This window comes from Ostrea edulis, chromosome 3 (assembly GCF_947568905.1).
Source record: "Ostrea edulis chromosome 3, xbOstEdul1.1, whole genome shotgun sequence".
Classification (NCBI taxonomy): Eukaryota; Metazoa; Mollusca; class Bivalvia; order Ostreida; family Ostreidae; genus Ostrea; species Ostrea edulis.
In genome coordinates this window covers 72,187,705-72,205,569 of record NC_079166.1, presented here as the reverse complement: position 1 = coordinate 72,205,569, position 17,865 = coordinate 72,187,705, and the positions used below count along the sequence as shown (strand labels likewise).

At 36.5% G+C, this 17,865-nt stretch overlaps 1 protein-coding gene across 1 annotated transcript in view; it reads left to right on the top strand.

The window, feature by feature from the left end:
• Positions 1 to 2,658: 2,658 nt before the first annotated feature.
• Positions 2,659 to 17,865, top strand: part of LOC130052800 (uncharacterized) — a 33,571-nt gene continuing 18,364 nt past the window's right edge. Inside the window, exons 1-2 of the mRNA XM_056158825.1 lie at positions 2,659 to 2,692; positions 9,998 to 10,074. Coding sequence (XP_056014800.1) covers positions 10,006 to 10,074 — 69 coding nt within the window. The 5' untranslated portion in view covers positions 2,659 to 2,692; positions 9,998 to 10,005. The remainder of the gene's footprint in view (positions 2,693 to 9,997; positions 10,075 to 17,865) is intronic.

Genomic DNA, 17,865 nt, shown 5'->3' with positions numbered 1-17,865 from the left:
TACTATTATTATTTTTAATTGAGCGTTGAACCTTTCTATGTACACACATGCAGACCTAAGGTTCAAAATGGCACTCTTTAAAATGCATATATTACATGTAAAATATTAGGACTATGCACATATTCTGTCAACATCTGACAACTGTACACACAAAATAATATGTGCAAATGTATCTGGCCTATACATGTAATTATATACATGTATTTGCTACATGTAGCTTACTATTTCCCAAAATCAAACAGGTACTGTGGGGTTTTGCTACTTTGAACCTAGTGTGTGGTTATGGCCCTGGTGTGTTAGAATCAGCTGAAGAATGACTTAATTCTTCAGTTGTTAAAAGTTTAAAAATTGTTCGGGTGACCTGTGAAATGCTACTGATATTAACCTTGATCTGGAACAATTTTTTGCATAGTGTCCCATCTTCCCACACCTATAAGGCTCGCTCTCAGATTCAGATCTTGATGGTGATGGGTATGTCTGTTGCTCCTTTTCCGGAGATCTAATCCCTGCCCGTCTTTCTGGGTCATGTAAACATTTAATGATTTCCTTGAGAAGTTTTGCGTGTTCTTGTTCTTCTATTTTTGTAATCCTAACCTCCAAGGCAGTCGTTTGGTTTGGTGGTGGTGTTCTGTTAGTCATCCGAATGTTTGGTTCCTCTGGTGGTGACTGGGGTGGATCATTAAAGGAAACTATTTTGATTTCTTTTTTCCCCTGTACCAATAAGCTTTTGGTTTGTGATGGCGCTTTTCATATATTGCATGGCCTCATCTAATGTATTTGGATCTTTGTCTAAAGTTACCAATGCAGCACGTTTTTCATAACAACCTCTAAGGAATGCATCTATGGTGACAGTGCTCTTAAAATACTCAGGCATGCCCTCATATCCTTCTGTAGCCAGATCTTCAATTCTTTCTGCAAATTCTTCGATGTTCTCATCTGGATGCTGTTTAATTTTCTGCAGCTGTTTCCTTATAATATGAGGTGATCTCTCTTGTCGAATCTTTCTTTCATTTGTTGGCATAGTTGGTTAAAATTACCTTGAACTACATCAGAGCAGGAGCTAAAGGATTTCAAAGCTTTGTCCCTTAAATATTCTATTAACCTCTCCAATTTTTCAGATTCTGACCAACTATATTTTTAGCAATATGATTAAACTGTATGAAATATGGTCTCCACTCGTTCTTCACATCATAGATTGAGAGTTTTGGAGGGGCTGGGTTATGTTTATCTTTAAGCAATTGATTTCTGATTACATCTGTATAGATGTTATGTGGAGCAATTCTGTCAATGCTTGAAGAGAATTTTCTATTCTCTAACTGAGTAAATTCTTTCTCTCTTTTGTCTAAATCCCTTTCTTTATGAGTGAACTCTTTCGCTTTTCTGTCAAGGTATTTCTCTTTAGCTTCCAATTCTCTTATTTTCTTTCTAAATTTCTCCTCGTGTTATTGTCTCTCTCTTTCATCTAACAAACTGATTTTTTCTTTCTCATCTAGATCTATAAATTTCTGAAGCATCTCATTTTCTCTCTTGTATTTCCATATCCATTTGCTCTCTTCATCTTGCTGATTTTTCTGTATTATTATCTAAATGCTTTCTTAACACTGCACATTCTCCTAATTCTTCAATAATACCATCTCTTTTTGTATCTCTCTCTTCTTCCAATATACTAATAATTTCTTCTCTTTTTCTCATCTCTTCTTGGTGTTCCTCAGACATCTGATCTTTCTAACTACCTAGGGCTTTCTCTATGAATGTTTCATTCACTTGATGTTGTGTGTCAACAGAAGTAGATTCAATGTTTGTTTGTTGTGTACCTACTTCTTATTGAAACATTGATTCCATCTTAATAATGCCCTGATCTAATAAAGGATCTTAAAGTGTGTTTGGAATGTTCTGAATACTTTTCAGATCTCCCAATACTAGTTTTCCCTTTATTTTGCGCTGAGCAATGATTGCCTTAGCTCTTCTTTCTCCAATTCCAGTAATTGATACCAGATCTTCAAACGATGCTTCATTTAAATATCAATGGGAGAACTAGTGGGGGTAGGCATGATTTTATCTACTACCTAAACAAAAAGCGTACTCAAAGAAAATTGAATTATGGGGGTAGTCCTGATTTTGATAAATTTTGATAAATTCGTTACACACGTTCGCACCATGTATTTTTGCATATCAGGTCCCTAACTAACTGTGTAACTAATACTACCGAAACCGAAAGTAAAAAAAAAAAAACCCAATTTCCCGGTGTTGCTAAACTACGGAACGGAACGGAAAACTCAAGATATTGTAGCGGACAGTGTAAGAGGGAACTGTCTCGTTAGTGAGCTAGCTTTTTTAGTGATGTGATAGAGTCTCTCTATTGATCACGCAAGTTAAGCAACAATTTCCCCCCATTTTCAGTTGCCTTTGTGAGTATTTAATTTGTGTTATGATCCAGCAAATTAATACTACACACAAGATAGTTTAGTAAAACAGGATTGGGGGCTTGAATGAAAAATAAGAATTCAAGCTTCATCATGTTTTCAAAGATGCCATGTAAGTAAAATTACTGAAGTGTGTATACTCCTTGTAACATTTCGTCAAAATCCGTGCCCGTCGGTTTTACATTTTTAATGCTTACAGAGAATACGTATTTTGCGCTCTGTTTTCCGTGTTTTAGCTCCATCCACCGAAACCAAAAGTGCTGAAACAGGTGGGTTTATAAATCATTTTGTTTATTTGGCAACCAGTGGGGGTAAGTTCGATCAAATTATAGACAGTACATCTGACAATGAATATATGAATGTATCTTTTCTGTTGAGAATCTTCAGGATAAATGTGCAAACAAATATGGCAGTTTAAAAATAAGAAAATATAAGATACATTAAAACATTTGAACTGTTGTCTTATTTGAAAATACTTTAAGAAAAGTTTGAAAGATCAAATCTTACTATCCCCGTGCGGATCCGGGTTAGAATAGGTTGTCAGTACCCCATGCTTATCGTAAAAGGCGACTAAACGGGTCGGTCCTTCTGATAAGAATCGAGGCCCCGTGTCACAGTAAGTGTGACACGATAAAGATGGGTGAAAAAAACCTCATGTTAATCAATATATAATCAAATCTTATGAAACTAGATACATTTGTTATCGTCATGGGAATTATAAGCGTATACAAACGATATTCCGTACATGTGAAACAGTGACAAACTACATCTTCAACTTCAAATCAAGTATTTAGGTAAACTTGTACGTAGAATATTGTTAAGTTGCAGGTGATACATGTACTGTTAAGGGATATTGGTTTAACAGTCCCATTTAAAGCAAACAGAGAACAAATTTTGAAGTTGTTACAGTATAACGATCTAATGTAGCTATTCAACCTGTCATTGGGTAAATTTGCTGTCTGACATGTTTCATACTACGCATGAATTATGTCAAAAGATTACACCAGATGATAAGTTAAATGTGAAAAAGAACTTGATACCTTGTCAGAGTGGATAAAACATATATAAGAGGAATATTAAAATCACGTTCTAGACATTTCATTGAATTCATAATATTGCCTAAAATTTCTTGACAAGTATATTTAAAATAATAATAATAATAATAATCCAAAGCTCCAGAAGACAGGCGGCAAGGGTTGATTTTTCAATTCCATTCATCGGGTAAATTTTACATTTCCACTACCATTCATGACAATGTTTTTTATAGGGGGGGGGGGGGGGGGGGCTATCCGACAATACATCTATCTCTGCACGTAAAAATAACCAAGTTTATATGTAATAATAAGAGGAGGCAGGCCCATTGTTGGTAGGAGCCCGATGATTGTTTTTGTGCTCATTTGAGTAATTTAAGTGCAAGAAGAGGTGTAAGTTGATGTACACAAAGTCTATTTCCCGCGTTATTGAATAACCCGGTCAAATTCCCAAAGTCGTGTTGCAGGATGTAAATACATTTTGATCATTTGTATGAAATGTACCGAAACATCTAAACAAGGGATCTTTAACTGTAAGATCATATACTGTAAAATAGTATCCTCTCAAGCCCAAGTCGACCACTTTCTACTTTCAAATGAAAACCAGCACAATGTTTAATATCTTGATGTTACTGGGCGTTTGGCGCCAGAGGGATTTAATAAATTAAAAATTATATTTATATAAATATGTATATTAGTTGATTCGGTTCAGTTTTAAATAAGTAACGAAAATCAGAATGACACATTCCATAAAAAACAATCATTTTTGCTAGCGCTTTCTCCATGTCTACATGGTTCATCAGGCAATTCAAATATACAAAAGTTGTTTAGCAACGTTTTTGTTATGACGTCAATTATAAGTGTTTTTCTGGTGTGTTTATTAGCAGAAATCACTTTATTGGCGTTGCCGGTAGTATATTTTGCCCACCAGTTTAAAAAAGTGACTCTGATGATTTTTTTTTTATTTACAGGGAATCAATTTAGGTTTTTAATTATTTAACTTGAGATGTTTGTTTATGTACATATATTTTTGGAGTAGCTTAGGTAAAAATGTTTGGACAAGAACTAAGTAGGTGGGCACCAGATGGTAGGAGCGTCCTGGGGTGGGTGGGGGCAAGTTGGCGTGGTAGGAGAGCCTATCAGGGACCCAGAAACAGGGCGTAACCATGAAGGGAGTGTCGGTAGCTCGAGGGTAGAACTGGTCCGGGGGTCCAAGCTGGACAAAGGGTGGTTGATAGCAGGTATGACCTCTGGGATGGCTTCCAATTTTGTAGAATTATTTGAACTGCAACGTTTAATTATGCTCGAAGGTGGGATTCCCCTGTATGAACAGTTAGCCCTTCCTCTGGTCTCAGTAGAAATTAGAGCTGCATGGGGGTCGTATGACACTGATGTCTGTGACAAAAATGATTTGATTTCGGCAGTGATACATGAGGGGAACAAAGAGTGTAACTACCAATCTCATCCAGATCATGTACATAGAGGATCATATGTGTCGAATAGTTTGGGGATATACACTCCCATGGGCTTGGCCTGGGGGGGAGGGGGGGGGGGGCAATGACCAAGAGTCCCCAAGTGGGACCGCAGACACACGAACCTTGCTTGCAATTTGAGGTGTAGGGACGGATATCCCCAGTGTGGCGAGTATCCCAAGCGATGGTCGGTTCACCCAATCCAGTGTTGGGATAGCTCTATCCCAGGGGGGTCTGTCTGGAATACAGACAGGGAGGTGTTGTACGCTCCCTCACTAGACAGACAAGTAATAAGACACCACAGTAGAACAAGGTCGCGATCTCCACTGATTAAGTATGTCAATGCAGAAGACTGTAGGGCGGATTGTCCTGAGTTGTTTAATCAATGTGTCTGTCGGTCCGTTTCCAGGGGGCTGGGGCTTAAAATAGGTCGGGACAAGTGTTCCGTAAAGCCTTAGATATCTCCAATGCAGCAGGCTGGTCAGTTGTCAGTGTGTGTCCTGAGGTTGAGATGCCAGTGAAGCAGAGTAGTTTGTAGGGGGTAGGCAATGAAAGTTTGTTGTCGATGGGTATAGATTTGAGGGCCCGCATTGATTTAAGGGTCAGGGACATGGGGTCGACACAGACTGAGGTGTTATTATGTACATGTGAGAAGTTGTGTGGTTGGACGGAGGGCACTGAGGTAGTTGTTAGTCACCAGGGTAGTTGGCTGAAGGACACCAGGGAAAGTATCGGATGTTACAGTGTTAAAACTCGGAACAACGTTGGGTATTGTCTTGGTTTTGATTCAGACATGAGTGTTGGGGCGTTCTGTGCTGTCGATGATGATCCTTCCATAGTGTCTGAAGGTTGGGATGGTGACGATAGTTTTGTCACTGATGTCAAGATAGGTGGAGTTGATCCGGGGTGCCTGGTAGGGGCACAATCTGAGACCCTGCCTGGTGTGATAGATATCTCGGCTCAGTCCAGTTTGAATGACCAGGCCAGTAGTGCTGGACAGTGGAGTATGGGAGTCTGGCATCAAGTGGATGGTCAGTTCTCGGTTGCATTCGAGGGAAGTGTTGGCGAGTCTGGGTTGCTTCAGGCGGAAACCAATGCATATGCTGAGGTTGGTGGTAAAGTCTGTTTGGGTATTCCATGCGAAAGTGAAAACATGCAGGCTTTAATGGTGGTTATATAGATTGTTGCCAAGGGGCACAGTCTGATCATTACAGATGTCCCAGCCATGGCTGAAGCATTGACCTATCAGTTCCATGGGGAGTCTGTCCCCAAGACACCTGACAAATGCACCGCTATGCGTTGTTCCGATTGTTGTTGTATTGTGTCTTGGTCTCGTGGAGATGGTTCCGCAGATGCGGGGGTTGTGTCTCTGTCTGGATCGACCTGGTGGGTAGCAGTGTTCCTTCTCTGACTGAGAGGCTTCCTCCTGACAAACCTAGGAAATGAATGGAATGGGTTTACTGCAAATGGTTTCGCAAGTTTCCATTGATCGTTGAGTGATGACTACGTGTCCCAGGTTCAAGTGAACAAGGGACAACCCAGTCATCGCAAGAGGGTACGAAATAAAAGTTGTGAGTTATTATGTAAGGGGTTTAAACTCCTTCATACTGCCACGGCCCAAAAATGCCGGATATGATAACTAACAGAGTATGTAATACTCCCGCCGTTGGTAGGCGGGGGCATTTCCTTACAGCGTTCCATTTGCTGTCCTGGAAGTTGTGATGTCCAGATGCGTCTGTACACGATGATACCTGTCCAGAGACGAAGTTCGTGACCGAATGTGAATCCGATGTGACTTTTGTGTTCATGGATTTACTGTGATGTGCTGTGTGACAATGCTGTTAACTTCTTTTTGGACTGTTAAAGTGCTCTGACTTTATAGAGTAAAGTTTATCATATTGTAAATCATAGGTGTACATATGTAATTCATTCATCTATTTGTGAGATTGTATGTATCTATTGTAAGCTACAGTGCTGCGGGTTAAACTTATTGGAATTGGGACATTCTTTCTCAAAATGGGGGCATGTAGTGATTTTCAGAGGTAGAATCCCGTGGAGATCCGGGTTAGAATGGGTCCTCAGTACCCCTTCCTTGTCGTAAAAGGCGATTAAATGGGACGTTCCTTCGGATGAGACCACAAAAACCGAGGTTCCGTATCACAGCAGGTGTGGCACGATAAAGATCCCTCCCTGCTCAAAGGCCATAAGCGCCGAACATAGGCCTAAATTTTGCAGCCCTTCAACGGCAATGGTGACGTTTCCATATGAGCGAAATATTCTCGAGAGGAACGTTAAACAATATTCAATCAATCAATCGGGGTAGATTTTAGGGTTTCCGGTCGGGATCGGAGTACTCTGAGACTGCAATTCTCGCTCTCTTCCCGAGGATACTCGAAAGATGCATTTATAGCAGAATGGAAATATAATATTTTTTTTATTTTTCGAAGTGTATCAACTGTAGAATTTTTAAAACAGATTTTGGATCAGAGAAATATTTTTTTTTTACTATTACCTTGTGATCTTGTTAATAGTTTAAGTAATTTTAGATGTGTCAGTCACAAATTACTAATTGAATGTGGCATATGTTTTAGCATTGATATATCTGATAGGTTTTATGCTATCTATAATGCAAATGCAATTGAAGATGAACACCACTACATATTTAACTGCGAATTTTTGAATAATGAATGAAAATGTTTTCACCTGCAAACATTTACAAAGTTAGAATACTATTGGTTTTGCAAATTTATTTGATAGTGATGACAAACTTATTGGTTTGGCCAAATTTTGTAGAGTTGTAATGTCAATATTCAAAAAATGATATTCCTTGCACTAGCAAACTGACAATTGTACTATACATATGTTACTGTTTTATTCATTCATTATCTGTTTGTTTTATATGATTGTACTTTCATGCCTCATGTGAGGTCAAAACGTGAAATAAATTTTCAAAGTTTCTCTCAACGCGGGGATACATTGTACATAAGACGAACAGATGTATTTTTTGAGGCCGCAGCACTATAGTATTTGTATTCACCTAGTCTTTGTAAGTTGTCTTGTTTATCAGTTAATAAATGTGTTTATAAGTGTTTCTCTGGTGTGGTTTATTATCAGAAATAACTTTACCTCTTTGGCTTTGCTTTGGCTTTAATTTCAATTCACATTTTAAAGAACGGAAACAGTTTAAAGTTACCAACTCCGCATTGCGCAAAATGTCCCCTACATGGGTGTTACGCACACTACAATCTTTAATCTTTTTCATGCATCCTAAATCAAAGGTGAATTTTTAAAAATGTGACTTTTCTAAAGAACTTTTAGTAAACTTAAAATCTCAGAGCTTTCCTCAAATCAACAACATCAAAACGTAATATGACTCTTTCAACACTTTACACGACCATTACTCACGACAAATTGAAGACTATGCTTTTTGACATCATAGACTGTTGCTTCGTCAACAAAAATGGAAAACGGAAATATTCATATTTGGTGATCAGTCATCCAAAAAATTACTTTGTTAAACACCACTCTGATTCCACGCACAAGTACTCTGAAGTCGAATTCAAAAATACGCTGGAGTTCATCATTGACAGTATCCTCGAAGTCTTTGGTGATCAAGTCTTCCAACAGTCTGTTGGAATTCTCATGGACATGTATTATGTTCCTTTGTTAGCTGACCTGTGTTTATATTATCTTGAAGGAGAATTTATTCAAAAACTTCTATGCGAAAAGAAAAACTGTCTTGTTGTGACATTTAGATATATCGACAACGTTTTATCTATTAACAGTAATAATTTTCATTTATATCTCTATTCAATATATCCCTGTGAATTCGAAATAAAAGACACCACAGAGTCGCCCACTTCTGCTTCATACTTGTATATTTTATTAGTCCCCTTCCGACGAAGTCGAATGGGACTTTAGGTTTGAGCTCCGTCCGTCTGTCCATCAGATCAGTTTTCCGCACTTTTTTCTCTGCTCTTGTAGATATTTATTTTAAATTTAGTACATTGCTTTGCTATATCATGTTACAGATCATATTCGAATTTCATCTAATTCCGTTCTTTTTTCACTTAGTCATGATCCTTGGACTTACAAAAAATAGCTTGAATTACCAGTTTTCCAGACTTGTTTCTGTTGTGCCTGCAGATATTCATTTGATATTTGGCACATTGCTTTGCCATAACAAGTTACATATGAAGTTTGATTTCGTCTCGGTCCGTTGATTTCTGACTTATTTATGGCCCTTGGACTTAGACAAATAGCTTGCGTTATCAGTTTTCCAGACTTTGTTTTGTTGTGCCCGCAGATTTAGTTATAGATCATGTTCGAATTTCGTTTCGATCCATTGATTTTTCACTAAGTTATGGCCCTTGGACTTAAATAGCATGAATTTTTATTTACATGCAAATTTCTTATTTCTGTACATAATAGTACTACACTCATTAAAACTTCTAGCATAGTAATACAACAATGTAGTTAATTCCTTCACGATCACCAACATTTCATTGACTTGGTTAAAGACTTCAACCTAATTATAAATTTGTCTTTTTTCCTGATCTAGTCTTTGTACCTGAATAGTAGTTAATTTACAACCATTTCTATCCTGGTGCTTCAATTTTCTCCTTTACCATAACCTATTGAATATTGTTGCGGTACAGTACTTTTTGCGACCACAGGGGACCCTGTAATGCAATACATACTCTCAGAATGCTTGTGGAAAATAGGTAATAACGGCAAACTAACAACTCAAATTTATAAGAAGAATCGGCATAATCATTACCAAGTATATGAAAAATAGAACAGTACATGCTAAAATCGATATTATATGTCATATAAACCCTCGGGGGTCTTCGGTACTCGGGGCGATATGGGCCCACTCAGGCTGATATGACACATCATATGGATTTAAGCATGTACTATTCTCTGTGTGTATATGTTATTATGATACCTTTACATGTTTCGTGCAATGTTGCATTCTACAGTGGAGTTGGAATATTTACAGGTATTACGGGTGAATGTTAGGATTTTAAAATGCTTTCTAAAGTATCTATTGCTGTTTTCATATTTTCAGATTACCAGATGATTGTCGAAGTGGTGAAACGTTTGATCATTACACTCCCTCTCTTCTGTGTGTGCAATGTTGAAGAGGTAATGCGTTCATGTCGTCAATTTTCTATATTCATTACTCTTATCATTTCAACCACCCCACCATATTAGGTAAAACGACGCACACAGGAATGGAAACGAAGAAAGTTTAGTACGATGTAATGTTTCGGGGTATTCACATTCAAAATCTTGGTTTTGGATTGTTATAGAAACTGTAACAAAATTCAGGTTTGTGATATTCTTAAACACGTTGAGTCACGTTCAAAGAATAGGAACAATATCGAAATGACTTTAAACTATTTGTTTGATTATTTGTTTTACGTCCAGGCTAGAATTGTCCACGTCACCAGGTATAGGTGAAGTGCCACACATTTAGACCCATGCTTAGCGCTCGGGGCCGTAGCAGTGAATGTTCTCTAATATGCCAACGCCTGCCGCGACACGGAACCTCCGTTTTTAAGTTCATATCCGAAATATCCGTGCTTCTCACTTCTAATTATCGAGTGTTTAGCAGAGGGAGTAACCCCTATCTATGTTAACGTCTTAGGTTTGTCGCGACTTAGGCACCTGATCTCACCTCTGATATATCCAGGGATCCATGTTTGCCCAACTCTCTATTTTGTATTGCTTATAGGAGTTATGAGATTGATCATTGTTATCTTTGCCTTTCATGGTAAACATTTTAATGACTGGTTAACGACGAGAAATATTCGTGACGATGAGTTTCTCGCAAAATTTCCTCGCACGCGGATGAAAGTTAATTAGTTTACAGTATTTAAACTAGGATATTCAAGATAAGAAAAGGTTTCTACCCATGGATACCATAAAGCTTTATTTCAATGCACATATAATTACGTCTATCAACTACTGCTGGGCTGTATGGGGTCTAACATCCAAACTTGCAATTGGTATAGAAAGAATATCTAAGTTACACAAAAGCTGTAAGGATAATTCTGGATGCAAGACGAGATTCCTCTTCTAAACAAGATTGAAAAACTTGGTTGGCTGAGAGCTTATAAGCTAGTTGATTTACATACACAAATATATCTTATTATATAAAGATTTTCGAGGATTGTCTTGGTGCTTTATTTGAATTTCAATCCCCAACTTCTTAACGTCTGCGTTCTGAGTCAGATCACGATCTTCAATTACTAAAATTCCGCACAGTAATTCAAGACCTCTTTACAATACTCAGATGTGAACCTATGGAACAAACCCCCACAACACATGAGGCTTTTTCAATCTCAACATATTTTTAAAAGGAAGAAATATGCACTATCAGCTGTCGTACCACTATTTAAGCATTATTTTCCTTCTCATTCGTAATTTCAATACATGTATTTTATGTTTTCAATTGCAATCTAAGATATTAGACTTTGTGATTGTTTGTAACTTATGTACAATTATGATAAGTGATATAGACTGAGCTTAGTTGAATGATCCTGTGTTAATGCCTTTGACACTCTATTTGAATTCATTATTTGTCTATACATTTCAATGAATCAATTGAAAAGCCATGGGGAAAATATTGCATATACAAACCATATCACATTCTTCGAGTATTATTATTGTTATCAATGTTAGTAATATATAGGGGATGAGAAACAAATAAAATCCTTTTTAAAACATCTTGTTTTGCTTAAGATTACAAAATATAGTGAAACATTATTAAATAATATAGATAAAAATGCGGGAAGCGATTTTCTTAATTGCATACTTGCAATCATCACCGGACACCCATGGTCGGTCGCTTTTTGGGACAAAACGGCAATATTTTCGCATAACTCATTAAAATGCATGATTTTACATGACCTATCGAGGACCAATGGGAATCGGCGTAAGTTTTCCCGGAACTCAAAGTTTCAGCTATAATGGCGGCGCTCATGAAAGTGTGTGTGTTTTGTTGTGCCACTATAAAAGATATATAGATGGAAATTCCAGATTTTGCACCCAAAAATTGCTGATTATTTTGGCTGATACTTCACTTTCACATGTGCCCCCCCCCCCCCCCCCCGCCCCTTTTCGGAAACCCAGGATCCGCTACTGGTATTATTATTACCATCACTGCTACATGTCACGTGGATAAAATCAGTCATGATCTAGTTTGCCAGTACAACCTATCATTGGGTCAAATACTGTCTGACGTGTTTCATACCGCTTGTTAGACTGTTCTTGGCACATTGCTTTTCACTACGAATAACTCCGTTTACCTGATCAGTATAGGGTTCACGGCGGGTGTGACTGGTCGACAGGGTTTTTTACTCATCCTAGGCACCTGATCCCACCTCTGGTGTGTCCAGGGGTCCGTGTTTACCCAACTATCTATTTTGTATTGCTTATAAGAATTATGAGATTGATCATTGTTCGTTATTTTCAACTTTCATGCATGATACAATTTAACAATTTGGATTAAAATATGGTCTTACAATCCCCTTCATGTGTCATTTTGTAATTGGCGTAGGTGAGACATCAATTGGGTTTACACAATGTAAAGAAGGTCATAATTACTGGTTCAAATTGTGCCGACAACATAAATGGGACAAATTACGGCAGTGACGTACTTATATAAACCGATGAAATACCAAGTCCGTTAAAAACACATTACTCCCGTGTGATAGATAAAAAAGGCAAGACTACGAGTGCTGAATATGTAAACCTGTGCATAAACTCGTACGCAGTAGTAAACGCTTGGTAACACAGGCTCCCCCCCTTTCTTTCTTTTGATTTCAACAGACTCATTAGAACACCCCCCCCCTTCCAACTATATTTTTATTAATATCTAAATCTGTATATGAATCTGACATTTTATCATATCAAATAAAACATTTACACAATTGTTATTGATTTCTGAATGCTAATATCTTATATGTATTGAATACATCTGAATTTGAAATTTTGACTTACAGCGGTATGTCTATTTTCAATATATATATATCCATTGAGCCAGATCTACGACATGAAAATATCTATGAATGAATTACACTCAAGCCTGAAGGTAATCACTATGGCATGTTACAGAAACGTTAAAACAGTCATATGCTATAGTCCTGTAATGCATACATGCGATTTTTCTGAATATATGTATCTATGTATTCGTGAATGAAATTCCTACGCTTAAAAACATATTGGCCTTTACGCAATTTGTTTTGTGACTTTGATTTATCATTTCTTACACCGTGTAAATGAAGGAAAACTTGCAATTCTACACCATACAATTAGTACACCTGTTTTGCAACGCACAACACAATGTAATAACCAGTCATGTATCAATCTTTTTTAAGGGTTAGAGGCATTTGGAGAAACAAAGTATGGAAAATTTGATTCTTCAAAATGTCTTGACATACAAAATAATAATAATAAAAGATGGACGAAAATAGCAATAACACAAAACAAAAAACGCAAGATGTTTCGTCCGTTGTTCAAAGTCCTAATTCGGGGTGTGGAATGTTGAAAAGTCTTTTACTTTCACTGCCTCAGTAATTTCCCCCATACCATTTTTTTCAATCCTTAGGGGTGGGATTGGATGGTTAGAGTCCTCTACTATAAATGTGTTATAATTTTGTTTTACCCATCTTCATTTCCTTAATTGGTGGTGGTGGGTGTCTTTTATTATTATATCAGAACTTTCAAGCTAGGGTCACGTGAGGGGTCACCCAATATAATATACATTATGAAATAACAAATAATTGATATTATTGATAAATGTGGGGACAAGCCCCCTTGTCCCATTTCCCTTGATCATGTGTGCCTAATAACGACGCAGAATATGATAAACTCAATTATTACATTTTGCATTTGTACAATTTGCCTATAGTTCAACGCAAAATGTAATAACGCAAAATAGCGTGGATATATAAGATCTATTTAGCACCAAATTAGCATAAAATGGTTTAAATGAAGATATCATTATTTAATGATATGTTTGATTTTTAATGATTGTGTGCTTTAAATGAATCAAATAATTATGTAGTATCAACCAATGAGATCAATAATGAGTTACTGTTCCCTCTTCTTAAATTAACGATACCATTTGTCTTAATACGATCACAATTATTACAAGATCACCGTTTGAATTTTCTCTCTCTCTCTCTCTCTCTCTCTCTCTCTCTCTCTCCAATCATACACACTCGTAAAGTATTGTATATGCAAATTATATATGCATGCAGTTTATATACCTAAATAATTTCCCGATTTACAAATATACAACACTCCAACCTTTAAAGTATACGGTATAAGGATTCATGCACAATACAGGGTAAATATTATACTCTGATACTTCCCATGATTGGAGATAGCTGATCGACACGGGCAAAGTGTGTCGCAGTCTGTACAATGGACAATGTTGTTTACTGTTGGAATGCAAATGGAGTTGATCGTTTTGTTTCATGTATTATGCAAATAAAGGTAGTTTTACTACTACTTAGAGTATATTCGACAAGTGTACACGTACATCTGCGGTCCTTTACAGATATTACGAGCAGACCCAGGTAAATAGTCGTCCGCATTCGATGCGTTTTCATGGCGAGCATACATGGCATGTGCATAAGTACAGTAGTATTTAAATGTATTAGCATTTTGCTTGCAGTAAGTGTGAATGGTATAATTTTATGCCTTTTGCTTATTCCACTCTATCGGTATATGATAGATAAAATATTTCTCCACGTTTTTGTATAGTTTTGACATGTTTACTGCAACTTTATGTACATGCATGTAAAGAAACGTCATTTTAAATCTATTCATCCAAAGCGTTTAGACTGATCCATTACATCCCGATATTTTTATTATATTTTTGAGCACTGCATGCTGTTTCAAACCGTGATTTCATTTGTTTTTGATGTCCTATAAATAAGTATTGGGGATGTACGTACTGCTCTAAAATGTGAAATAAAACCAATAATTTGTTTGTAGCAGGGAGGGGGATATTTTGCATTAAACTCCAAGTTCACCGCTAATTCAACAATTACAATTCTTTTCACATTGACCGCTTTAAAAACAACCTATGCATTATACCATATCTTCATACGCTAGATATTTCTACAATGAGTGGTAATTGATAGTCATAAGTAATTGGAACATATTTATTTGAATTGATATCTTAATAACAACAAAAAATAATAAACCATGGAAAAAAAAATAAACAAAACCTGCCTCTTTTTTAAATTCTCAATTTTGAAACGCTTGAAATCTTTTGTGTTTAGTATGTAACAAATTCAAATAATCATCAAAACCGGCATAAATTTCCAGTATCTACCTGTACGATTATTGGTACATGGTGCAAGTGTACATGTACAAGTAGTACGTATGTTTGATAAAAGAATACAACAATGACAGTCGAGTCGTACCCAGTTAAGCAGACTTTGGGGGGGATGCAACACCCATGCACCCTTTTAAAACTTAATCTTCTAAAGGTGTGAATACAATGTCCCTGAGCATGTTTGCCGTCAAAACACGGGCGACATACAAAATCAGATATAAGGACGCGCACAAATTCAGTAGTTGGTACATGTATACAAGTAGAAAACAGGTGAAAAAATTGGAAGAAAAAGAGCCTTTATTAAAATATATGTAATAAACAATGTAATTTACTGATTTCTCCTTTCAAATTGGAATTTCCTATTTCTCAGTATGTGTTAATTACAAATAGTTGTTTGTAGACAAGCAAATGTTTATGAACTTCACATGAAGGAGTTTTCAGATTTACTGTCCTCGATTTGCTCGGCAAAACACTGTCTACTTTCCAGACTACTTAGAATGAAATTGTGATAATTTTTCACCCTTTCTGGTCAGACAAATCGCTCTTCTTCTGCCTTAAAATCGACAGCTTTATGTTCTCCTTCAAATATACTGTCTTTCCTCGATTCTTAAAAATAACTTCTTTAACAAAACGAATAGAGCTTTCGGAAAGTACCGTACGTTTTCATTATATTTAATATACGAGTCCGATAGTTTCCGAAGCTACACGATAAATGATTTTCACGATAAATGGAAAACCTGATACACGCAAAACACGATACCTGATAAACGCAAAACACGATACGATAGGATACACGCACGATGCGATAGAATACACGCACGATACAATACACGCATGATAGAGCACGATAGGAATGTCAAAAATAATGTTGCGGGTAATGTACGTGTACGCTGTTGTTGCACCCATATGGAACTGCAGTGTCCAGAATCTTGATCCAGTGATATTCTCGATGTCTACGAAAAGGGGGTACTCACAGTTAGGCTGTTGGTATGAAATTATGAGCTTAATTGCTGTTCGTTATCTTCACCTTTTGGGGAGGACATGTGTAGTGCAAAGGTGATAATTTTTGTTTCAGAATTATCATTTGACTTCGTTTTAATTTGAAAGTACGTAAATCGTTTGACCATTACGACATAATTCTAAACAAGACAATTTCAAGCTTAAAGATTGCGTTCATATTTAGATCTTTTAATTATTCTGAAACAAAGAATGACATTTAAATCCAAGGAATACAGCATTTTATCATATTCTAAACAAATACTTTGAATTATAATTCCAATATATTGATGTACTGCCGTCGATGGTATTTTCTGTCTCTCTTTTCAAAATTTATGATTAATAAGGTGGTTGAGATACGTATTGTGGTTTTATACAGCGTGTTTCATTTAAATGTTTGTTGGAGGACCTATTAAACATATTACATGGGTATGTACCTTGCAATAGAAGTTCTAATCAAAAGGTATTTGGTCATCCTTATTGGCCCTGTCTAATGATATCGTTACTGCCTTCTGCTGACTGAAGCTTGTTTTGCACATACAGGCGGCTTGGTTTCACGTTTTGTTGTCTAAACTAGGTATCTCTACTGTGGAATTTGCATCTGCAGTCTTCAACACAATTGTTTTATCATAACAAATCTTCTTTTGTTTTTGTTTACCTTTCAACTACTTTTTTAAATCTACCGAAAATCCATAAATGAAGATCACATCATGTGAATAATGAATTCTGGTGCAACAGGTTATGTGTTTCAAAAACCAGCTCGTTATATTTAGAGTGAAGCTTGTAATATATATAAAATATTATTAAAATATTTATATGAGAAGATATCTAGCTTTTTGAAAGTCCGTCAGTAGGTATGAGAAATTCAAAGAACATTTCTTTGATATGAAAATACATTTAACAGGTTTTCTATATATATACTGTATAAAGCACTAGAATGACCAACGACATGAACAATTGGAATTGTCAAATTTTCGGGACAACCTGTCCCTTCGTCAGGACGGGAAATGATTACATTATGGAGATAACACAAACATAATTAACAATAAGCACTAAAGCTACACTACAAATAAATAATGATTAACATTTCAAGAATAATAAATTAAAAAATAGTTGGACATTGGAGGAAGAAAGAGATAAATGGCTCGGGGAATACATCAGACAAGTCAAAGAAGACCTACTTACTTATATAAACTGCAAACCCATCGATAAACAAATGTACCTTTATAAAACCTTTAACCAGCCCAAATCTACAAAAAAATTTATTCCTTTTGGGCTTGGGCTCCGTACGCGTAGAATTTTTTCCACAGAAGAAAAATGTCAAATTCAACGAAAGGAAATCTAAGAAAACGCGGTTATTTAGATAATGATGTGCAAAAACAACGTAAGAAAGTAAATAAACTCGACCGATAACGGTTAAATTTCCTAAAGTACAGAAGAAAGGCGAAGCAGGGTAAGCGTATTCCTTTCGTGGTAAACTATTCTAAAGGGCTTCTCAATATTCATAAGATTAAAAAAAAACGTCAAATTATATTCGAAAATTCTGACCGCCTCCAAATTGTTTTTTAGAGATATGCCCATAG